This window comes from Talpa occidentalis, unplaced genomic scaffold (assembly GCF_014898055.3).
Source record: "Talpa occidentalis isolate TD23 unplaced genomic scaffold, MPIMG_talOcc4v2.1 talOcc4.7, whole genome shotgun sequence".
Classification (NCBI taxonomy): domain Eukaryota; kingdom Metazoa; phylum Chordata; class Mammalia; order Eulipotyphla; family Talpidae; genus Talpa; species Talpa occidentalis.
The window spans coordinates 84,989,381-85,014,519 of NW_023605083.1; the positions used below are offsets into that span (position 1 = coordinate 84,989,381).

General features: G+C 45.4%; 1 protein-coding gene across 1 annotated transcript in view; it reads left to right on the forward strand.

The window, feature by feature from the left end:
- Positions 1 to 10,187: 10,187 nt before the first annotated feature.
- ABR (ABR activator of RhoGEF and GTPase) overlaps positions 10,188 to 25,139 on the forward strand; it is a 178,499-nt gene continuing 163,547 nt past the window's right edge. Inside the window, exon 1 of the mRNA XM_054689027.1 lies at positions 10,188 to 10,655. Within this exon, the coding sequence (XP_054545002.1) occupies positions 10,280 to 10,655 (376 nt within the window). The 5' untranslated portion in view covers positions 10,188 to 10,279. The remainder of the gene's footprint in view (positions 10,656 to 25,139) is intronic.

The window sequence follows — 25,139 nt, forward strand, 5'->3', positions numbered from 1 at the left end:
GCTGCCCGCGGCCTCTGCGGCGCCGGTTCGATCCCCGGCTGCTCCCCGGCCACCGGAGGAGGGTCCCACATGGCGCGCAGACCTCTCCTGCCGCCCGCTGCTCCCCTCAGCAGTGTACCTCGGTCCTTCTGCCTGTTCTGCTCCCCGCTCTGGCTCTGGTGAATTCTCTCACCCTCCCGCGCTTCTGACTGTACCCAGTGCATGTATAAACAAAACAAACAAACAAATAAATAAATAAATAAATAAATAAAAACATGCCTCTATTTAAAAAAAAAAAAAGAATCATCTCATTCCACCTGGCCCCTCTGAATCTTGCTGGTTGGAAAGACTGAAAAACTGGTAACAAGGGGAAAAGGTCATGCAACTTGTTGGAGCTTAGTAAGATGCTTAAAGGCAGCTCAAGAGATGCCCTGATAAATACCAACATATTAGCTAAGTGTTCAAATAGAAGAATGTTATTAAATGAGGAAAAGTAATGAGAGAAGCCATTTTAAAGGCGGGGTTCTCACACAGACAGGCTGAGAAAGATACATAAATCCCTGATATTTGCAAGATTCTATGTGTTTTGTGTGCCTGTTTGGTGGTTTTTTTTTTTTTTGGTTTTTTTTTTTTTAATTTGGCAGCTCTTCTTAAAAAATCAGGTGATAAAATTAATAGTAAAGAAAATTATATGAGCAAATATTTTTCATTTAGAAATAAGTTGGTTTGGGGCCTCCCTGGTGGTGCAAGGGGTTAAGCACAGCACTGTGAAGCTATCCGCAGCCACTGCAGCACAAGTTCAATCCCCTGGTCCACCAGGGAGCTACCCATGTGTCATAGCAGACCTCTCCTGTCTTGCCTGCTGCTCCCCTCAGCAGTGTATTTCAGTACATCTGCCTGTTCTGCTCTCCACTCTGTCTCTGGTGAATCCTCTCAACTCCCTACATCTCTGGCCTGCACCCCAGCTCTTGTATGTATAAATAAACAAATCTTCAAAAAAAAATAAAATGGGCAAAGAAACTGAATAGACATTTCTCCAAAGAATATTTTCAGGACCAACATGCACATGAAAAGATGTTCAACGTTACTAATCATTAGAAAAATGCAAGTCAAAGTCACATTTAGGTATCACCCCACATCCATTAGGATGGCCACTATCAAAAAACCAGAAATTAACAGGTGTTGGTAAGGATGTAGGGAAATTGAAACTTTTGTGCTGCTGGTGGGAATGTACAGGGGGGCAGCCACTATAGAAAACACGATGGAGCTTCCTCAAAAAACTGAAAGAATTTCCTATAATCTAGCAGCCTCATTTCTGAATCTATATCCAAAAGAATTGAAAGTAGTATCTCAAAGTAGTGAATGTCTCAGAGATGTTTACATAAACATGTTCATTTTAACAGTCACAAAAGCCAACAGACATAAACAGCCCAAGTGCCTACATGAATGAATAAGGGAAAAAATGGTATACAGTTGTTGTTTTAAAGATTGATTTATTTATGCATACAAGAACTGGGGTCCAGGCCAGAGGTGTGGGGGTTGGTGGTGAGAGGATTCACCAGAGACAGAGTGGGGAACAGAACAGGCAGATCTACTGAAATACACTGCTCAGGAGAACAGTGGGAGAGACAGGAGAGGTCTGCTGAGCCATGTGGGAAGCTCCCTAGACAGCTGGGGATGGAACTCCTGCTGCAGAGGCTGTGGATATCTTCACAGTGCTGTGCTCAACCCCTTGCGCCACCATGGAGGCCCCCGTATATAGTTATAATGCAGTGTTATTCAGCACTTGAAAACTAGGAAATCCTGTCACATGCTACAACCTGGGTTGTACCTGGGTTGACATTATGAGTGAAATAAAGCAGTAGAGAGTCACACACACACACACACACTAAAAAGCCTATATGATTTCTCTTACATGAGTATATAGAGTTGTCAAAATCATAGAGACAGAAAGCAGTGTGATAGTTGCCAGGGGCTGGCTGAAGAGGAAATGGAAAGTTGTATTTCATGGGTATTGAGTTTCAGTTTGGCAAGACGAAAAAGTTCTAGAGATCTGTTACACAACACCGTGAATATAATTAACACTACTGAGCTGTATACCTAAAAATGGTTAAAAGAGTTTTATGTTATGTTTATTAACCCCATTTTTCAGAAAGTAGTAAAACCCAGAAGAATAAATTTAACCACAAGGGCAAATCTTTCTGACCTTGAATTAGGCATGAACTAAAAGCCCAAATAACCAAAGAAAAATAGTTAAACTGATCTTTAAAGACACGTCATCCAAAGCAGTGATAGTGAAGGCAAAGATAAACAGCTGGGACTACATCAAATTAAAGAGCTTCTGTACAGCAAAAGAGACAGTAACCAAAACAAAGAGACACCCCACAAATTGGGAGAAAATTTTTGCACACAACACTAATGATAAAGGACATTTTCTCCAAAGAGAAAATGCAAATGGCCAACAGGCATTATGAAAAAATGTTCAACAACACTTGTAATCAGGGAAATGCAAATCAAAACTACCATGAGATACCATCTCACACCAGTGAGAATGGCACACATTAAAAAAACTAGCAACAACAAATGTTGGCGAGGATGTGCAGAAAAAGGAACTCTCCTGCACTGCTGGTGGGAGTGCAAATTAGTCCAACCACCATGGAAAGCTGTGTGGAGATTCCTCAACCTGCTAAAGATGGAGCTTCCATATGATCCAGCAATTCCACTCCTAGGTATTTACCCAAAGGACACAGAAACATCAATTCCAAAGAGCACCTGCACCCCTATGTTTATAGCAGCACTGTTTACAATAGCTAAGCTTTGGAAACAACCCAAATGCCCAAAAATCGATGACTGGATCAAGAAGATGTGGTACATATACACAATGGAATGTTACTCAGCTATCAAAAAAGATAAACTCATGCAATTTGCAGCAACATGGATGGAGCTGGAAGGGATCAGGCTCAGTGAAATAAGCCAGAAAGAAAAAGAAAAATACCGGATAGTCTTACTCATAGTAGGAATTTAGAAAACCTAAATAAGGGACCAGGAAAAAACCTAATTATAATAAAGTAAAAATCAAAATCAACAAGCAACTATAAACCAGAGACACACTATGGGGGGGTGGAGGGGGCGGGGAGGGAGTAGGAGCAAAACAGGGGGCTGGGAATTGTATGGGGGACTACAACCAAGATGAAAATGCATGCATACATTGTACAAAAATGAAAAATGATGTAAAAAATATATAAAATAAAATTTTTTAAAATGTAAAAAAAACCTTTTAAAATTTTTAAAAATTGTTATTTGCAATTCAATCTTTCATTTAGTGGACATAATAGACCACTTAAAAACCTTGAATAAAGCATTTGTACCACTCTAATAAATAATTATGTGCAGGATAAAAAAATTTAAAAAAGAAAAATAGTTAAACTGAGCTCTAAAAATTTTAAAATTTTGTGTGTCAAAGACCACACTATCAAGAAAATGAAATAGACTATGAGAAAATTTTACAAATCATTTATCTGGTAAGGATGAAGTGTCCAGAATATATAAAGAACACTTACAACTCAACTATAAAGAGATAAATAACCTAACTAAAAATTGAACAAAGTATTTGAATAGTGATTTCTCCAAAGCAGATATACAAATGGCCAGCAAGCACCTGAAAAGCCACATGGACATACCACCTTACACCACTAGATTGGCTGTGGTTTAAGAAAATAATCAGTATGGATGAGAATGTAGAGAGATTTGGAACCCACATACATCGCCTCCTCAGGAAACTGCTTGGCAGTTTCTCAATAAGTTAAACAGTCACCATGTGATTCCCTCCAAAGTGTATACCAGAGAGAATTAAAAACATATGTCCACAAAAATTGTTCATGGATGTTCATAGCAGCATTATTCATAACAGTTCCAACATGAAAACAATTCAAATGTTCATCAACTGGTGAATGGATAAACAAGATGAATAGATAAAATATTCTCTGCTTCCATTCTCTCTAAGCTCTCAGCCCTTTCATCCTAGCTTCTTCATAGTTTCATATAAACCCTGAAGAAAGCAAAGGAGAAGGTAGTTTACATGATGTGAGAATTGGAAGACCAAATCTTACTCTTCCATAGAGGCTGCTTGTTAATCTATAGTAATTTTTTAAGATTTATTTATTTATGCATGCAAGAACTGGGGTCCAGGCCAGAGGTGTGGGGGATGGGAGAATTCACCAGAGAGAGTGGGGAACAGAACAGGCAGATTGACTGACTGAAACACACTGCTGAGGGGAGCAGCAGGTGAGTCAGGAGAGGTCTGCTGCGCCATGTGGGTTGCTCCTTGGCTAGCTGGGGATCAAACTTGTGCTGTTGGGGCTGTGGACAGCCTCATAGTTTGCATCTTAACCCCTTGCGTGAACAGGGAAGCCATATAGTAATTTTTTATAAAGAAAACCTCCTGACAGCGTGACCTTTGGAGGTGTATTCCCACTCTTTCTTTGGGTAAGGGAGGTCCTGCTTTCAGATGGCACGAAGGCCAGGTCTGGAGAGTCCAGGTGGACCAATCACTCACTCGGCACTAGGCTATGCACTCAGCAGACTCTGTTTGGCACCACGTTAGGTGCTGTGGTGTCTGTAGGAATAGGTATATGGCTTTCCTCCTAGAGTTGTGGAATTCAGGAGTGTAGTGTGACCAGGCTGAAACCAAGGCAAACCCCTCTGTAGACAAGCATGCCTAACTGGGCCTGGGAAAGGAAAGGCTTCAGAAAGTCACAATGAGGTGGGTTTGACAGTTGAAAGGGGATCTCACCAGGCCGAAGAGGAAGCAGCGTGGTGAAGGAAGACTCAACAGATCAAGGAATAAATGGGGGTATGGTGAAGAACTTTGGGTGGATGTATCAGACAGGGCATGGGGCAGCTGCAGAGTGTTGGGGGGACCGGAGGAGGAAAGCAGAGATTGACAAAAGGACCGGGTGCAAACATTTTAGTTGTAAGGTTACCCTGGGAAGTAGAGTGAGGGACAGGAAAGTAGAAAAGAAGGGGTAGTCAAAAGAGAGCTCATTGCGGAATGGGGACCACTGTGAACAACTGGGGCTAGTTCCTTTTGGAGATCAGTAAGCAACCACATAGAAAGTAAGACTTGGAGGGCCCCCCTGGTGGCGCAAGGGGTTAAGCATCACACTATGAAGCAATCCACAGCCTCTGCAGCCCAAGTTTGATTCCTGGCACTCCAGGGAGCTACCCACATGGCGCAGCAGACCTCTCCTGACTTGCCTGCTGCTTCCCTCAGCAGTGTACTTCGGTCAATCTGCCTGTTCTGTTCCCCACTGTCTCTGGTGAATCCTCTCATTCCCCGCATCTCTGGCCTGTACCCCAGCTCTTATATGTATAAATACATAAATCTTTTAAAAAAAAAAGAAAGACTTGGAAATGCCCCCCAAAGATAGGAGCCTGGGGCATTAATAACCAGCTTTCATTTCCATCATCATGAGATACTCCTGGGGATGTAAACGCCCCCCAGGTTTCCATTTGGGATATTCTTGAGAGCTTTGTGACTTTGACAAGAACCCTAAGGCATTAAAGTAGAGCATGGTTAAGGTGGCCTCTTGAGGTAAGACCCCAGCAGCTGCATCAGAAATCCAAAATGGGCCAAAGGGAGGTGGCATATGACACAAAAGGCATCTGTTCTGGGGCCTCCCTGGGGGCACAAGAGCTTAAGACACAGCACTATGAAGCTATCCGCAGCTACTGCAGCACCAGTTCCATCCCGACTAGGATGCTGGCCCATATAGCACAGCAGACCTTTCCTGTCTCACACGCTGCTCCCCTCAGCAGTGTATTTCAGTAGATCTGCCTATTTTGCTCCCTACTCTGTCTCTGGTGATTCCTCTTACCCCCACACCTCTGACCTACACCCCAGTTCTTGTATGCATAAATAAATCTTTTTTAAAAAAAGGCATCTGTACTGAGTGACCCAGATTGGAAAGTTGAATGAGTGCAGCAAATAGAAGAAATTTAGGAAGTGGGGTTGGAAAGTAGACTGGGGTCAGAGGACCTGTTGTAAAAGATCTGATAGTCCAGTTTACAAAGTTTAAACTTTACTTGTTAGGCTCTGGCATCTAGTACGTGCTCATCCAATATTTATTGGATGAATGAATGCTAATTACAGATGCACTGGGTCAAGCCCTTGCAAAGCTACTGGGTTTAGAATCCAGCTGACTAGCCCTGTGACAGCTAACTTCTTTGACCTCTCTCTCTCTCTCTCTCTCTCTCTCTCTCTCTCTCTCTCTCTTAGACAGTGATCAGTAATACCTTCCTTACAGGGTTGCTGTGAGATATTAGATTAGCTCAAAGATGTATGGCAATTAGAAGTGTGGACTCAATAAATGTCAGCCCCTCGTGCCCTGCCCCCATGATGACCCAAAGCCAAGTAATAAAGCCAAACTATCCACCAACTAGAGACAATGAAGGTTGCTCCTGGGATCTGTTTACGGAAGATGTATGCTGGCATTTCTGGCTCTATTGGTCCTGGTGGGAAAAATTAGTGGTATTGGTAACAACTTTTCTGGATCAAAAGGGAACTATACTGCTGTTTTAATTAAAGGACAGAGTTGAAACTCTCCTCCCAGGGAAGGTACAAATTCAGAAATTGATGCTTATAGTAACGTATAGTTGTTGGTTGTTTTTTTCCTTTGTGCGTTTAAATATACATATTGAAACATTTCCCAATCAATATGCTGTGATCCACTGGGGTCATCCACCCCTGCTGTGCTGCATTTCTCTCCCTTTCTAAAATCTTACTAGAGACCAAGATGCTTGTGGACTCTGCTTGAAGGAATACCCACCCTGGCTGATGGTAGGCACTGGGCGCTTTGCAGTCCTTTGCAGTGGACAAAGGCGATTGTGGAGGCCTCTGAGGAAGTAGTCAGTTTCTGTTAAATATGAAGCTAACATGGAGAGAAAGCAGGTTGAGGAATGAGGTGCAAGACTAAGAAATCATGCAAAGTGGGAATTACTCAATGTATTTTACACTTACTCTTAGCCAAAAGGCCAAGAAGCAACAATACTCAATGAATCTTAAATCATCCTTTCCCCATAACAGTCAGTCTCAAAGACATTGTGATGTCATTGATGATGATTCATGCCAGTGGCACACAAAATTGAAAATAAGAACAAAGAAAAAAGAAGGAAGAAGGGGTACTGGGCAGATGAGTAAATAGACTTTGTCAAGGAAGGAAATTCCAGACTTGAGAAGTCTCTGTGGGAAGCACATCTGCTCCTGCAGTCTGGAGTGACTCACAGCTGGAGGATTGGAGCAGGATCCACATTTGTTGTTCATTCATTCATTCATTTCTTTCATACAGCAATTATCAATGACCTATCACACTTTGCAAGCAGCAGTAGAAATACAAACATGGAAAAGACACAAGCCCTTTCCTTGAGAGGTTCTGAAAGTAGAAGCAAAAGATGTCACTCACATTTATGAAAAAGTGGAACAAGGGGGCCTCTCTCGTGGCACAGGGGTTAAGTTAACCCAGTGCTGCCAGGCTATCACCAGCCACCGTGGCCTGAGTTAGATCCCTGGCCAGGGAACTGACCCACATGGCGCAGCAGACCTCTCCTGATTCACCCGCTGCTCCCCTCAGCAGTGTATTTCAGTCCATCTGCCTGTTCTGCTCCCCACTCTGTCTCTGGTGAATTCTCTCACCACCACACCCCCACACCTCCGGCCTGCACCCCAGTTCTTGTATGCAAAAATAAATAAAAATGAACTTTTTTTTTTTTTGAAAAAAGTGGAACAAGGGAAGAAAAAGACATGTATAAGGTCAAGTGACACAAAGAAGGGGGAGAGGGCAGAAATGGCCTCACAGAGGTGGAGATCCTTTAGCTGAGTCTTAAAGGAGGGTTGGAACTCCCCAGGGTGTAGGGAGTTATTCCTGCAGAAAGGGACAGGGGCTCCAAGGAAAAGAAAAAGGCACCCATAAAGAATGGAGATAGATTTGGGGACAGCATGGAGTTGGTTAAGGCTAAAGCATAGGAGGAAGGCAGAGAGGTGGGCAGAGACCAAATGTGGAGACTGTGTCATATAGGGGAGTCTGGACTCCATTCTGCAGGTGATGGGAGAGCCACTGAAGGGTTTTGAACAAAAAGTCATGTTACTATCATTTGTGATTAAGAAATATCTTTTTGGTTTCTTAATATCTAGTTTTGAGGGATGGATTGAAAAGTGTGAATAGCATAGCCTGTTCAGGTATTTCAGATGAGAGGAGATGGCAGGGGGCTGGAGAGAAGGGGTCCCTGAATATAGCTCCAATACCCAAAGGGCATGGTGGGCAGGAATAATTCCCACTGCTAAGTGACTTAGCTTCTTAGAATATAGATCCCTCATCTTTACATATAGGAAATGTGAGTGATCAATAAGCACCCCCACCCCTGCACAAGCACAAGACAATTTATCAGTACCTCTCTTGTCCTTATCAAACAGTAGACCCTCACCCAAGGCCCCGGAAAAAAATGTGGTGCAAACAGGGGTTGAGGGGAGGGCCAAGCGGGAGCCCCACCCATACACCCCAACCGGAATGCCAGCCCAGACCCCCCTCCCTAGGAGAAGAGGCCCAGGTGCCTAAGACCCCTGCAGCCATGGTTTATATCGCACTTTGAAGTCGCGGGGGCCTCTAGCAAAGTCACTTAGAGCTGTGTTTTCTCCCCCAGAAAAACTTTACGGGGCTGTGGAGGGAACGCTTTAAACCACACACATGCACACACAGACACACACACACGAAATCTAAAGTTTTGGGCCCCCTTTTGGTTTTGAACAGCTGCATGATCTTGGACAAATTCTACGACCCCGCGGGTCAGCAGCAGGCTCCAGTCGACACCTGCACTCGCCGCCCGGCACATGCCCTGTTTCCCCACCATTTTCTTCTTGATCTTCTTAGTCCAAGGCACCTCCCGACCCAGGCAGGGGAGGCTGCGGAGCACCAGGTAGGCGGGTGGCTGGAGCCCCGGGAGCCCCCGCGCGCCCCCTCCGCGAGGCTCCCGCCCCCCGGGCCGCGCGGCCGCGCGCTGGGCAGCCGGGAGTCCGCGCCACGAGCTCGCGGCGGCGGGCGCTGCGCAGCCGACTGGCCCCAAAGGTGCGAGCCGGGCCTGCGGGGACCAGCTCCGGTGTCGCCGGCCCCTCTGGGTGGGGAGCAGGGCCGCCCGCCTCTCCGCGGCCCTCTCCCAGCCTCCAGGCGGCGGGCGCAGCTCCGAGGCGGGCAGCCGGGCCTGGCCGGGCGCCACCGAGCCCCGCCCCGCCCCGCCGCGCCGCGCCTCGCCTCGCCGGACTCCCCGGCCCTTCGCGCGCCCCGCGGGGCTGCGGGGGCTGCCGCCCGAGGCTCCGAGCGTCCTGCCGGGGCGGGCCCTGGGCCCCCGGGCTCCCGCCTCCGCTGCGGGTGGCCGCTTACGTCAGGGAGGCAAAACCCAGAAGGGAAAAAAGGTCGCAGGCGGAAGGGGAAAACTTTATTTTCTCTCGTGTTCTCTCCCGTGACTGCGGCGAGGAGGGGCGGCCGGCGGCGCCAGCCCGCGCTCCCCCGCAGAGCCCGGCGCGACCCCGGCCCGCGGCGCGCGGCGGAATTGGGCCGCGGAGGCCCGAGGGGGCGCCCGGCATGTGGGACCCGCAGGAATTTGAGCGCCACTGGCGGGCCGAGTTCCCCGGCGAGCAGGCGCCCGTCATGCAGCTGGACTCGGTGCTGGACATGGAGCGCGAGCTGGAGCGCTGCAAACTCAACCTGAAACGCCTGCAACAGGTGTTGGCTGAGGAGAAGTTCAAAGTCTTCTACCTGCAGGCGGCCCTGGCCGGCGAGAAGCGGGAGCCGGGCTGCCGGGGCCGCGAGGGAGCGGACGGCGGCTGCGGGGGAGTTGCGAGAGAGGAGCCGGCGCGGGTCGGGCCGGAGCCGGCGCTGCAGCCGCGCGGGGCGGAGGGCGCCACCCGCGCCGGCGGCGACCCCCGGGGCCCCGCGCGCCCCGCCGCGGAGGCGGCCGCCAAGGCCGAGACGCCCCCCTGTGCGCGCCTGGACCTCCCCTCCTGGCCCGAGGTGGCGAGGGCCGGGGGTGCGGTGCGCAGCTTGACCGCCGCCATCCACCAGCAGCTGATCCAGCCGCGCCTCCTCTTCAGGCCCCGGGAGGACTGCGCGCGCCCGGGCCACGATGGCACCGCTCGCGGAGCCCCGGGAGAGGAGCCGTCCTCCGGGACCCGCTCGGGGCGGGCTCTGAGGAGGGCGAGCCGGACGCCTCGGGCGCCGACGATGGAGGGGACAGCAGTGACCACGACTTCGAGATGGTGGATTTGAACGACAAATTTGTCCTCGGTCACTTGCTTGTGGCTCCCTGCCGGCTGGGGACCCGCGATGAGGCCGAAAAGCCGGCGCGGGCGTGCAGCCCCTATCGCTGGATGCACCTGATCCCGGGGGGTCGGCGACACCGGCAGCGGAGTCGCGACCTGGAGCAACTGGAGGCGGAGACCAAGGACGGGCGGGCCTCGCCCCTGGCGATGGAGGAGCCCCCTTCTCGGGGGGCCCGAGAGCACCTCCCCCACTGGGGGCGCAAGAGGTTCCTGCGGATGCCCGAGCGGGACTCGCCCAGCCACAGCTCGCCAGAGAGGGGCAGTGACTGCAGCCACAACAGCTCGGACCACGAGGACGGCTTCTCAGCAGGTAGGCGCACCCCTCTAGCTCCCTGCCTCACACATCCTGGGGGAGGGGGTCCGGGAGGGGGTCAGCTGGTCGCCTCCTGCTCCCCGCCCTTGGCACACCTAATTGGTTCTTTTTAACCTCAGGCTCCTGGGAAGTAGGGAAATAGGACTTACCTGTTTACCTTGAAGCTACTTGTGGAACTTGAAAGAGATGGTGCAAAGTGATTTAGGTTTGAGCAAGTTTAGCAAAAAAAAAAGCATTATGGGAGTGGGGGTGGGTGATAGAGTGGTATGTTTGGCCAGACCATGGAAGGAGTCTTCCACTTCAGGTCTCAGCTTTTCTGCTCTGCCTGTTGCAACATCATCACACTTCTCCTCATCCTTCAGGGGTCAGTCCATCCCTTTGCACCACAGAGATAGTATCCTTCCCTGCACGAACTCCAGTGGCTCCCATTTTCCTCAGATTCCTTGACGTGGAAGTCTAAATCTTCAGTTTAGTTTTCCGAATTTATCTTTCACCTTCTCCAGCCTGTATCTGTGTTTGGGCCAAATTGAAAGAGCCTCTCACTGGTGGGAGGGGAAGGGGTGCATAATCTCTGGTGCTCCCGCCTTTGCAGACCCTCCTCTTTCCTAGAAGGCTGCACCTAATCTGTCAGCTTCCAGAGATCATAGGTGCCTGAATGGGAAGGGGAAGGCTTAGAATGAAGAAGTTTTCAAGCTGGCCTAATGCCCAGAGATCATTTCTAGTGCAGTACCTTCATTTGATAAAGGAGGAAATTGAAGATTAAGTGCTTGGTGGAATGAGCCAAGACCTCCACTGGAGCCTCTTTCATTTGTTGTTTTTCCCTCTTGTCTGTTCTCTTTTCTGAGGACAGTACCTGGTCCTTGAATCCCTTTGTGGTGGTCAGCATTGTGCCTTGCACATAGTACGTGCTCAAATAAATATTTCTTGAATAAATGGTAATTTTGTTGGACCCAGTCACCTGGCTCCTAATAGATCAGGGGGTGGGAGTGGGGCAACCTGGGAAAGACAGGGGTGTGACTGCATCCAAGGACTGTCCAGGTCTCCTCAACTAGAGGCAAAGCATAAATTAGTGTCTGGTTGGATCAAACTGTGACCAGAAGCTTAAGATAGCTTCCTTCTCAGTGAAGGAGGAAAAGAGAAGAAATCACTGATTCTGGGATTGTTCCAAAATCTCCATTATTAGATAATATCTGGGTGAGTTTGCATTTGAATGAAAAACTGTCCACTCTGCTAAAAGCATATTTGGAAGGTCCATCAAGTCATCTGTTGTGATCAATTACACTTATTCATTAGCAGAGATTGGCTGCTTTTCCCATAGGTAATGCATTTGCTGCCCATACTAGTAACATTTCATGTATCCCTTTAACTTAAAGGAAGAGTCCAGAGGATTTCATTCTAGTGCCAAGTTCCAAATGCCCTCCATGGAGGCTACCCAAGTGGCCCCAGCTACTTCAAAGCTGGCTCCAGCCCCATCCCCAAATGCACATCAGTCACCCCGACACGTATGCCCAGTTCACTGGATTTTCCCCAGAGAGTGATTTTTGTTTTTGTGCAATGTCTCCTCTCTTTATAAGGGCACTCTAGAGCACCTTGTGCAGCTGGAACCAGCATTCCCTCTGGCCTAATGAATTCAAAAGGTGCCTGCTCTGGATGTACCAATAATAAAAAGATTCTTCCTCTGGACTAAAGATTCAAGCCGGGACACATGTCTGGCACTCATGCTTTGGCCAGCAGTGCCTGAGCTGTATTCCAGGCCCCATTCCAGGCCACCTCTGCAGAGAAAACTTGTATAGGGAACCCCTGCATAGCTTCATGTGGGGGCCCTGCCTCCTGTCTCCAAAATCTCCCCAGTGAGAAATTGAATGGGGGTGGACATGCACCTGCATACATGTAAGCACATATCTGTGCACACCTGTACTCATATACGCATTGCACACAGTCACATTCATGTGAACACTCTAGGAGGAAGTCTTCAAACACACAAGGAAGCACTGAATTGGAAGGATCAAGGGTAGGGGTTTTCAGACTGTGGGTGGCAACCCATGAAATCAGCATAGTGAAGGTGAAAGCATCTTGAGGCCTTCCTTGGCTCTCCTTGACTTTCCATGCATTTTTTCCCCCCTCCCTAACATTTACCCGATTACCCCCTCAATCATGCTATGATTTTGCATGTGGGTTATATTCACTCCCTTTCTCCAATAAATGCAGGGACCAAGAGGGTGAGGATTTTAATCTCATTCAATTGCAGTATAGCCCCAAAACCTAGAACAGCATCTAACACATATGTGGTATTCCATAAATATTTGTTTAGTGATTTTTTTTTTAACGGAATAGAATGAAATAGAAAACATCAGAGTACATTGGACTTGGTAATGGGGAGTGTTACTCTGCTTTAAGGCTTTATTTCAATATTATATAAATGTGTGAGTGTTTACTGGGTCCTGATGTAGACTATTTCCTACTGTAGGCTGCACGAAAGGGTCTGAAAGTGTTGATTTCAAGAGTATGGACTTTGAAGCTAGACTGACTGTGTGACCTTGGGAGAAGTTATTTGAATTTTCTGAGCTTCAGTTTCCTCATCTAAGGAGGCTAATGAACACTGCTTACCTCGTACTGTTTACATGAGGAACAAATAAGATTTTTGTTTCTGCAGGTGCTGGCACAGAGCAAACACCCATAGGTCTTCACTAACCACAACTACAGATGTTTTCTTTGAGTTGGCACTTCAAAGATTCCTACTTCCAGATCCTTCTGGATCACAGATATGATGCTTGTGTTTTTTTCAACCATAGTTTTGGCTCTTTCTAGTGCCTCATAGGCAACCAGGCAAGACCAGGGCAGAATGGTAATCTTGGTTTATGAGGTTCTCTTGCCAGATCTGCCTTCATGTTGTTTCTCTCTCTCTACCTGTAATTATGTCCATTATCTATATTCAGAAATACTTAACTAAGGGTATGGTTTATTGGGCAGTCCAGGCTTTACCTTGTCTTGGGGTTTCAAGGAGAGGACTTGTAAGGCTTCATAAAAAGGCCCAGAAGCAGTGATCCTCCCCTCTTGGAAAAAGGCCCCTTTCTCTTAGATGTGGAGCAGATTCCCATATCAAAGCACATTTGGAGTTTTTGGCATGGTAGCCAAATCAGAGGTTAAATAAGTTAGAAAGCCAGTTCTTTTAGAGTCTTCCTTCTAGCATCTTATACCACCTTGGTTGCTGCTAAGACTAGGTCACATTGGCATAGTTAGGAGAGGAGATAAGCATAATGGTGTGAACGGGGTTGGGGGAGAGGGTTGAAGAGCTACAGTCTTGGTGGGTCATGTGTACTATGAAGACAGACTGCGTTTTTCCTGGTTCTGCCCCTCCCTAGGTGTGAGACCTTGGGAAAACCACTCATCTTTCTTTGCTTTGGTCTCTATTAGATGGAAATAATGAGAATAACCAACTTATTAAGGATTTCTTCAATGCCAACTCCTATTCTAAGCATTTCCCACATATTAACTCATTTTATCACACAACAATTTCATGAGACTGGTACTCTCACTATTCCATTTTACATATGAGAATGTTGAGGCCCAGAAAGCTTAAATAATCCCCCTCAGTGTCATCTCACTTATAATCAGCACTTAGGATTTGAACCCAGCAGTCTGTCTCCATGCTTTCAAACAAGATATACTGCCTCAAACAATAGCACCTATCCCTCAGGATAGTTAAAATTAAATACGATAAAATATTTTTAAAGTTTAACAAAGCGTCAGGCACATAATGACCATTAGGTGCATGCACGTATTTGTGTGCATGCTTTATTATTATTTTCTTTATTACTAAAGTCCCCAGCACACCAACCCATCTACTGCTGAAGTCAAACATCCGGGCTGCTACCCATGGTGGACTTAGCCTTATGGATGGCCAGACCACCTACTGGATTTTACTCCCCTCTTCAGCTGGGCACTCCTAGGCCTATACAATTGCATGTCAGCAGGCAGAGGTGCTGGCATTTCCCTTTCACATTGACATGTTTCCGTGACATGCCAGCCATTGCGGTTGGATGGCAAGTCTTCCTCCGGGTTGATGCATCCCTTCTGCAACCTGTGGCATCCCCTTGTGACCAAGCAAAATGTGCTCTTCTAGCAAAGCCCAAAGGTGGCTTTTGGAGTCAGGCATCCTTTTCACAGGCAGAAACTGTTTACCTGCTATTATGGCTTTAGATTAGATGACAGTAAATATCAATGTTTTACATTGATAGCATTTTCTCCTTGCATTAAGTTTTGCTCAGTGGAGTCTGTTTTTACTGGTCCTTGATATTCAATCAGTCATTCGTTCATAAATTCCACTCAACAAAGATTTATCTAGATTTTACTTCTCGCCACGTATGTGTTAAGGGCAATGTCTGCAAAAGTTGGTGACCCAGCTTCAAACTTCTCACTGATTCTTCGACTCCATAGGTTTTTAGATCAAGAAATAACTTTTCAGTTGGTAATTTTTAAATCCTGGAAGGAGGACTGAGAACTGTTATTTAGAACCTCAGGAATATTCAAGAAGCTAAAACAATATGACATCTTAGAGTTGGCCTCCTCCTGTTCCTCTCCAGACACATGAGGACTCTGGAATCCTAAAAGTAATCTCAAGGTCACACACTCATGACCCTCATGCAGGAGCTACACGTCAGATCTTGGCTTTTTCCATTATGTCCTATGAAGTTTTCTGTCCTGGAATTTTTTTTTTTAAGATTTATTTACTTATGCATACAAGAGCTAGGTACAGGCCAGAGGTATGGGAGGGGGGAGGATTCACCAGAGACAAAGTGGGGAACAGAACAGGTGGACTGACTGAAATACGCTGCTGAGGGGAGCAGCGGGCAAGTCAGGAGAGGTCTACTGCACCATGTGGGTAGCTCCCTGGCCAGGGATCGAACTCTGTGGTGCAGGGCTGCAGATAGCTTCATAGGTTGCGTCTTAACCCCTTGCGCCACCAGGGAGGCCCTGTCCTGTAATTTTAAGCAGAGCACAGACAGTATAGACCTGAGTACTTTCAACGTCATAGCAATGGGAGCAGCAGAAGCCATACTAACAGGTACAAGTTGTTAGTCCCACTTTGTAGGTGAAGGTGCTAAGGCTGGGAGAGGTAAAGCAATGTACAAGGAGTCAAATAGCTTGTGGTAGAGTCAGAATGTGAACGCTGGTGGGTCTTAGAAGCAGACACTCCCAGCATGTAAAGCTGTGCTGGGTCAGCTGTGGAATTCCAGAGTCCTCTACGTGGGAGGCCCAGCCAGGCTATCCATGGAGACTTTTTATGTTTAATCTTCATGGGAAATGCATTTCCTGCTAGTTACTCATGTTACCTACTTCATTTGCAACCTGATAGTTTTTTTTTTTCCCTTTCCTGTTAGTGACTAATGAGCTTTTTGCCCCAAAGAAAATTCCTTGTGTTCAGTGGATATATTTGAATAACTGAATTCAGAGTATTGAATTTTCAGCCTTAGCTGTGATAGAGTAATTTTCTTCATTCTCTGTCTTGGAGATTTATTAAAAAACTATTTGAGACACATGAACTGGTGGTTGACTGTGATTCATAAGTAAGTGGAGTTAACATTGTTTCACTGTTTGCTTGGCTCTTCAATGTTTGCCGCCCTCCCTTCCACCCTCTATGTTAGCACCATTTATACCTCATGAACACTTCACCAGCCAGCCAAAGGGTATGAGTGGTTTATTTAACAATTCCTTCCTCCCCTACAAGTAGTAAATGCAGACAAGCCTGAAAACATTTCTATTCCTTTGGTAGATCTGTTTTCTTCTGGTTAAGACACTGTTCACAAAGCAGTTGGTTCCAGATCTCCATGTATTAAAGTCAAATCTTCCTACATTTTCTTGACCTTGAAATAATGGTACACTTTCCACATCTGAAAAATGGCCTTCGTATTACCTATCTTTCAGGGTGGTAAGGCTTACTTTGGGTGAGTTACTGACCCTGTCTAAACCCCAGGCTCCTTGTCTGCCAAATGAGAGTTGATAATGGGACTATATCACAGACCTGTTGGAAGCTTCAGTGAGATAGTATGTAAATGCATAGCACACACCTAGGCACCTCAGTGTTTAATAAATCTTAGATGGTGTTATTGTTATTGTTCTAAGTTTAGGAATTTTCAGTTGGATGAACCGGGCCCTAACTCATATTTGTATCTCTTCATGTAATGAAGTTCTTCAAGTCTCTTCATCTGCCTCTTTCTTTTTAAAAAAAAAATTGATTTCTTTATGCATACAAGAGCTGGGGTGCAGGCCAGAGGTGCAGGGGGGTGAGAGGATTCACCAGAGACAGAGTGGGGAACAGAACAGGCAGATCTGCTGAAATACACTGCTGAGGGGACCAATGGGCGAGATAGGAGAGGTCTGCAGCGCCATGTGGGTTGCTCCCTGGCGGACTGGGGATGGAACTATTGCTGCATTGCCTGGCGATAGCTTGACAGCACTGTGTCTTTAACCCCTGCGCCACAGGGGAGGCACTCTGTGCTCTTTCAGGCATTTGAGATGCATTCCCACCTCACCTCCACTTCCCCAAGCAGAGTCAACCCTTCCTTTGATCCCTCGCTTTTCCTTCCCTGGAACCTTATGTTGGTTAAGATATGGGTTTGCTACATATGACAAAATGCCCAAAAGTAGCTTGGTTATTTAACTGTCATGTAAAGAATTCAGAGATAAGCAGTCCAGGGCAAGTATGATGTCTCCATGATCATCAGGAATCTGAGTTTCTTTTGTCTTTTTGCCTTTTTGTCTCAAGATTGCCTCATGGTCCAGAATAACTGTTGGGAATCCAGCCATCACATTCATGTTTCAAATAAGAATTGGAAGGGCCTCCCTGTTGGCACAAGGGGTTAAGCACCACACTATTTAGCAATCTGCACCCTCTGCAGCATGAGTTCAATCCCTGGCCAGCCATAGAGAAACCCACATGGCGAAGCAGACCTCTCCTGTCTTGCCCGCTGCTCCCCTCAGCAGTGTATTTTAGTCAGTCTGCCTGTTCTGTTCCCTGCTTTGTCTCTGGGGAATTCTCTCACTGCCCCCTGCATCTCTGGCCTGTACTCCAGCTCTTGTATGCATAAATAAATAAATCTTAAAAAAAAAAAAAACAAGAATTAGAAGAAGGAGAATCAATGACAGCTGTTGGCCTGACTTTTGAGGCATTTTCTTGGAAGCCTTTCTTGGCAATTTCTGTCAGATTCCATTAGCCACCTCTAGCAACAAGGGAAGCTGGGAAATGTAGTATTTTATTTGGGCATTTGGCCACCCAAAATAAAATAGAGCCTCTGTTATAAAGGAAAATAGAAGAATTGGTATTGAGGAGGCAACTAGCAGCCTCTGGCACAAGCCTTTTCCAACTACTACAAACCATCTTGTGGATCTTAGAGAAAGCCCCACACTGACACAATTGTCTTATTATTGTGCCATCTATTAATTCATTGACCCGTTGAACAAATAACGACTGAATCACTGTTCTGTGCAAGCACAATGCCTTTTATATATTTACTGTGAAGTGCTGCTCTCAAACCAAGAGGTTAGCTGGCTCCTTGAGAGCAGGGACTGTGGTTTGTGCTGCCTTTTCTCCCTCCCAGCAATAGCGTCCACAGGGCTGGGCACATAGCAAGCACTTGGTGAGTCCCTGGCAGATTTTGGAATAGTCACCCATGAGAAGCTCAATAAAAAATAAATTCCCTTGGTACTGTTCTAGAAAATTCTGGTTGTGTAAGATTTGTTCATACTGGTTTTCTTTTTTTTTTTTTTTTTCATTGAAGTAACATTGCATTACGACATTATATAAGTTTGAGGTTTGTTTGCATCATTCAAAATCAGTATGTGTTTATATTAGGTTTACCACTGGAAGTCCAGTTCTGTCCTTCACCATATGGTTGCTTCTGGGTTTAGGAACCATAGCAAGGAGAGTAAGGCATAGATATAGCTAAACATCAGGGCCAGGTTGTTGTTGAGGCAGAATTGACTGTTTTGGAAACTGGACTGTTTGTATGTCAAACTAGAATTAAAAGCAGAAATCCCTGTGCCCACCTGGCTGTCTTTACCACCATTCTGTGTAGCTGTGTTTACACCACGTGAATCTCTTGTTATTTCTGCACTGCATAGCTGCAGAGTAAATTTGCAGTCTTTTTGCAGTGAGCATCAGTGGCAGTTCATGTTCTTGTTTTTCATTTGATCCCTGCTATCGTCTGCCTGAGACGAGACTGTCTGAAGGGAGGTTGCCTAGAGCTTAGGTCACATCTTGCAGCTGCTGCGAAAATGATTGTTTTAAAATTTTTATCGGCATGTGGGAGGAAAAGCACTAGAATATATTTAGCACCTACTACCTCCAAGACACTATGTTAAGTGCTTAACCTACTTTATCATCTTTAATATTCAGAACAGTCAACTCTGCTGTTCTTAATATAAAGTCAGTGCTACTACTCTCATTTTCCAGATGAGGAAACTGAGGCTCTGATTAATTAACTAACAAGCCTAGGTTTTCTTATAACTGGGTGGTGGGGTTTTTTTTCCTCCTATTTTTAAATTTAATTTTTATTGATGGATAATCACATACTATAAAATTCATCTGCTGAAAGCCTACATGGTGTTTGGTATATCCACAAAGTTGTGCAACCGTCACTACCATTCCAGATCATTTTCATTAGAGGGCTCTGTTTTTTAATCTAGGCTTCTCCTACAACCATAGCATTTCCTTTTCTAATTTGCTACACACACGGATTTTATTTTTTTTAAGATTTATTTATTTATGCATACAAGAACTGGGGTACAGGCCAGAGGTACGGGGGTTGAGAGGACTCACCAGAGACAGAGTGGGGAACAGAACAGGCAGACTGACTGAAATACACTGTTGAGGGGAGCAGTGGGCGAGATTAGAGAGGTCTGCGTCGTCATGTGGGTTGCTCCCTGGCTGGCCGGGGATCAAACTCATGCTGCAGGGGCTGTGGATAGCTTCATAGTGCTGAGACTTGACCCCTTGCACCACCAGGGAGGCTCTGATTTTAAATAACTGGACCAGATTTGGGAGCATATCAGGACTTGTTTGGGTGAGATACGTACCTGAAAGTGCCACCTGCTTCTTTAGTTGTTTTCCTGTTACTGTAATGTGCCCGGGGCCTCTTTGAATTGCTGCATAGGGGGACTGGCCTTGGTTCCTTTTGGCCCCACTGCACCCTGTTTGTGTTTCCTGGACATGTTTCCCACACTTAAGGCTCTGTGAGTACCCCTCACTCCTGCCCTGTGTTTGTGGTTGGCATGGTGTCCTTTTGGTCTTCGTGGCCCTGAAATGTGACAGTGCCTGACATATAGAAGGTACTTAAAGTTCATGAATAGCTACATGTTCACTCATTACCCCTCATCTAAACCACTGCAATAACCCATTATTTTGCCTCTAGCCCTTCTCTTCCTGATTATCTTCCACATTAAAGTCAAAATGATTTTTCTAGCACTAAAATCTAATTATGCACAGCCCCTGGTCACATTCTTCTATGGCTGTCTGTCACCTACAAAGTAAAATCTGAACTTCTTTTTTTTTTTAAAGATTCATTTATTTATACAAGAACTGGGGTACAGGCCAGATGTGTGGGAGGGTGAGAGATTCACCAGAGACAGAGCCGGGAACAGAACAGACAGACTGATGAAATACACTGCTGAGGGGAGCAGCGGGCTAGACAGGAGAGGTCTGCTGCACCATGTGGGATTCTCGCCGGCCGGTCGGGATCGAACCCACGCTGCAAAGGCTATAGACAGCTTCACAGTGCGGTGTTAAACCGCCTGCGCCACCAGGGAGGCCCAAATCTGAACTTCTTAGATGCAAATGTGCCTGGCCATCCATGATCTTGGTCCATCTTCATCCCCACCCTTCTCTACCCCATACATGCATGCACTGTATGTTCCAGCAATGCTGAACTGCCTGTAGTGTCCACACTTAACTTGCACACTCATTCCTTTGCATGTGCTACTCCTCTTCTCTGGAATGCCCTCTCCACATTTTTCCATATGACAAATTTCTATTCATCCTTCAGGCCTTGACTAGGAAGCTACTTCATCTATAAAAACTTCCCTGCTTTCCCCAGATAGACATAGGGTCTGGGCCTCAGGTGTGCGTTTGGTTGCAAATAACAGAAAACTCTGCCATAATGGTGTGGTATGCAGAATAATGGTCCCAAAGACGTCCACATCCCAATGCCTGGATCCTCTGAGTGTACTGCTATTTTTCATGGCAAAAGGAGCTTTGCAGCTGTGATCAAAATGTTATAGATCTCAGGGGTCTCTTTTGCAGGTTCTGATTCCTTGTAAAAGAAGGGAACTAGAATATATTTAGCACCCTACCTGCAAGGCACTATGTTAAGTGCTTAACCTACCTTATCATCTTTTAATATTCAGGTAAGACAGAGAACATCCAACCAAGATTTATTTTTTTTAAAGATTTATTTATTTATGCACACAAGAACTGTGGTACAGACCAGAGGTGCAGGGGGTGAGAGGATTCATCAGAGACAGAGTGGGGAACAGAGCAGACAGGTTGACCGAAGTACACTACTGAGGGGAGCAGCGGGTGAGACAGGAGAGGTCTGCTGTGCCACATGGGTAGCTCCCTGGCTGGGGATTGAACTTGTGCTGCAGTGGCTGCAGATAGCTTCATAGTGCTGTGCCTTAACCCCTTGCATCACCAGGGAGGCCCCCAACCAAGATTTAGACCCAAACAAGGGAGGCAACCCCGGAAAGGAAAGTTTTAGGGCTGGCTCCTGAGGGGAGTTCTGAGGCGTTTTAAAGGAGTCTGCCTATCAAGGTGGGGTATAGGGGCATAATGTCTTAACATCTTTGAGCCAGGCTGTATTGGCGCATACGTGTAAGAAGTACATGCTTCTTCATACATTGATTGTCTCATTATCATCTCAGATCTCCACCCTGAAAGCATGTATCCTTGCATGCTAATGAGACCCCAGTCATTTCTCAGTCAGTGGCTTTGATAACTGCTCATGGGGACCCACAGCCCCCGCCTCCTTCAGGGTAGAGCAGGCAATTAGTGCTAAAACCAAGACCTTTACCAAGATATATGGTCAGGACTGGGGGTCAGGATGGGACACCATATGTGAAAATATAACCATTTGTTGATCTAGTGGGACATATCAGGGTTGTTAAAACAAAATGTAAACAATTCCTGCCAGCTATGACATAGCCCATCTGTTTGAAGCTGGGTGCAAGGTAACTGCCCCTTCTGATAGCTGCAATGTCAAAGCAAAAAGCCAGGTAGCTCCCCGGGCTGTAAAAATACACGCACCTTCTACCCACCAGCTCACAGCTTAATTAACCTAGACTATTTAAAAAATAAGGACCTTGACATGGGGAGATTATCTGGATTATTTGGGTGGACCCAGCATAATCACGGTAGTCTTAAAAGTGGAAGAAGGAGGTAGAAGAGATCAAAGTGAGGAATGTGAGAAGAACCCACTTTTGCTGGCTTTGAAAACAAATGAACGGGGTCTCCAGCAAGGAAATGGTTATCTCTTACAGCCTCTAGAAAGGAACCCAGCCCTGCCAACAACAGCCCAGCGGGATGCTTGTCAGACTCTGACCTCCAGAACTGTAAGATAGTAAATTGGTACTTTTTAAAGTCATGATCCATTTGTGGTAATTTGTTAACAACAGCATTAGAAAAGAATACAATGACTTAATCATAGGGGTTTATTTTCCTGCTACAACAAGAACTCCAGAAGCACCCTTTCTGGGATGGGGTTTCCAATGCTCCCCATTATTTAACAGGAAGATGTTTTTCCTCTTGTGTGTTTGACACATGATTTAAAAAAAAATTCCTGCTACATCACTAGGTGTGTGCTGCTGTTTCAGGGAAAAAGGGTGCAAAGACTAAAGTGATCACACTGGCTGTCCCTAAAAGACTTTCCCGAAGCCCTACCTTGCAACTGCTATTTCTGTGCTATTGGCCAGCACCAGTAGGGGCACATGGCCATCATTAGCTGCAAGGAAGGCGGGGAAATCAGGAATGTTAGCTTTTCTGCCTCTATTTTCAAGGCTGTTAAAGAAGAGTGGGACTGTGACTACCTTTTTGGAAAACCAACCCAGTTCACAATCCTTCCCTGAACTTTGTACATTCGCTCATTTGAGCAGTTATCAAATGTTTAAGTTGACTTGCCTCTCTGTTTCTCCCAGTGGATTCTGAGCCCTTAAAGTGTTTATGTTTTGGAAGGAAATCTCTTCTCTTATTTCTAGTATCCTTGTTCTAGCACAATACTAGCATTTCCTATTTATGGAATAGATAAAAGTGACACTGTACATTTTCAAGTAAGGATTTTATAGTATTTGAAATACCTGGGCAGACTTTAGGGTCTCTAGGCATTTTCCTCTTCCTTCTCTTCTTTCTCCTTATTTTCATCTATTCTTCCCCTTTCTCCTATTTTCTAGGCCAATAAGACCAATAGATAAGACATATCCTATAGCCTGTTTCTCAATGACTATGGTGTGATTTTCTTCCTAAACTATTTTCAAACTTCACATGCCCCCAAGGAGATTTTGATGTGTCCCTTTCTAGCTTACTACCATGTCTGCCTCATCACCAGTTGAGAATCTTTGTTATCTTGTGTCCCTTTATCTTATGGGATGTGTTGTTTCCAAAATGTCGCCAATTCAGAAAAAAGCTGATACTTCAAATCCGGCTACCTAGGCCTTCACCAACTAATAGAGACCTGGGCTAATTATTAGAACTGTAAATGTATATTTTAGTTTCCCCCTTGATTTCCAGGAACATGGTAGATAGGATTACATCTTAAAATTGGGTTGGACCATTGACCTACTTCTGGCCAATGAGTTTAGATGGAATGATACATGCAATTCAGGACCAGAGCACTTAATGCTCGTATGAGATCCTTCAGAGCTCTCTTTTTCTATTGCTATGGCACTACAGAATGTTCTAGATGGTGACTGTTCTGTCAGCCTGGGCTCTAAAAGGAGGACAACTTGGAGTAAAGCTCCTAGTCAGTTCTCAGTGGGCATGAACCATGAGAGAGGGAAAAAAAACAATGCTATTAAAATAACAATATTTGGTGCTGTTTGTTACTGAGGCATCGTGTAGATTATTCTGATGGATACAAAAACCTAACATTCATATAGAAGAATGGTTCTTCTGAACCTCACAAATCAAGATATTTTCCTCAAAACTTGTAAGTTCCCTTCTCGTTAAGGGCAGCATTAGCCAAAGCTGATTATAGGTGTATGTGAGAAGGTGGCTCTCAAAAACGTGAAAAACAATATTAGAAAGAACTAAATTGTTTTACCATTATTTTATTCAGTGACTTGCTAGAAGGATTGGCAAGACTCAATAGTAGGTTCTACTCATGGCTGAGACTTTTCACAGAGGCTTCAGAGCAAAAGCATCAAGAAAAATACATTTATCAACAGACACCAGAGAAGTCTAGCACAGGTTTTTATTCCTTCCTCATCCCAGGCCACGTAGGGCTGCTGTCTCTAATAGCAAACTACAAGGATGTGTGGTATATGGTAGATCTCCACCCATGGAAGTCTCATTGAATCTCAGTGATTGAGACTATTATGGGGGACTGGTGACACAGGCATAACCTACTAAATAATCAACTACAGAAAATGAAAATAAGAACCCCAACAACAAAGCCAGATGTATATCATCAACAAAGCCAGATCTTTATCTCTATGCAAAGGAACCTCACAAGTCATTAGGCATGGTCTGTTGCTCCAGGGGCAAAAACATTAAATCATGTGAAAAGGATAGTAGAATTTAAAACCATGGAAAGCTATTTTGTCTATTATATCTCTAGTAGTGTATTAACTTTATTTGTGAGAGCAGAAAATCTAGATCTCTGAGAGATGTGATTTCCTTGAGTATTTTGCATATTGGGAATGAGTGTGATACTCACAAAATTACAGAAGTACAATGTACTTTTCCAAAGTCTTTGTCAATTAGACCTCCAGTGCTACCTTGGAAACCTATTCACCATTATTTCAAATCATAAAAAATAAATTTGTAAACAAAAGCTTGACATTATCAAGCTATAATTTGGGGACACAAACTTTATTTGTGAGACAATCTGTAATTTGGGGACACTTGGCTATAATGAGTTAGTTTTGCCAAGCCAGGTGTTTATAGAAGTATATATTATGCACTACTTTAATCACTTTAGTCCCATCAGACTAAGTATTATTCCCATTCTATACTAAAAAATCTAGAGACATAGAGTCACTTGTCCTAGTCACCCAACTAGGGACAGAGCTAGCATTGGAATCCAGCTCTTTCTATGGCCAACATTACTATGTTTCATCTCATGACTAATTCTCTTTTAAAAAGATTTATTTATTTATTTATTTATGCATACAAGAGCTGGGGTGCAGGCCAGAGAAGCAGGAGGTGGAAGGATTCACCAGACACAAAGTGGGGAACAGAACAGGCAGATTGACTGTAATACTCTGCTGAGGGGG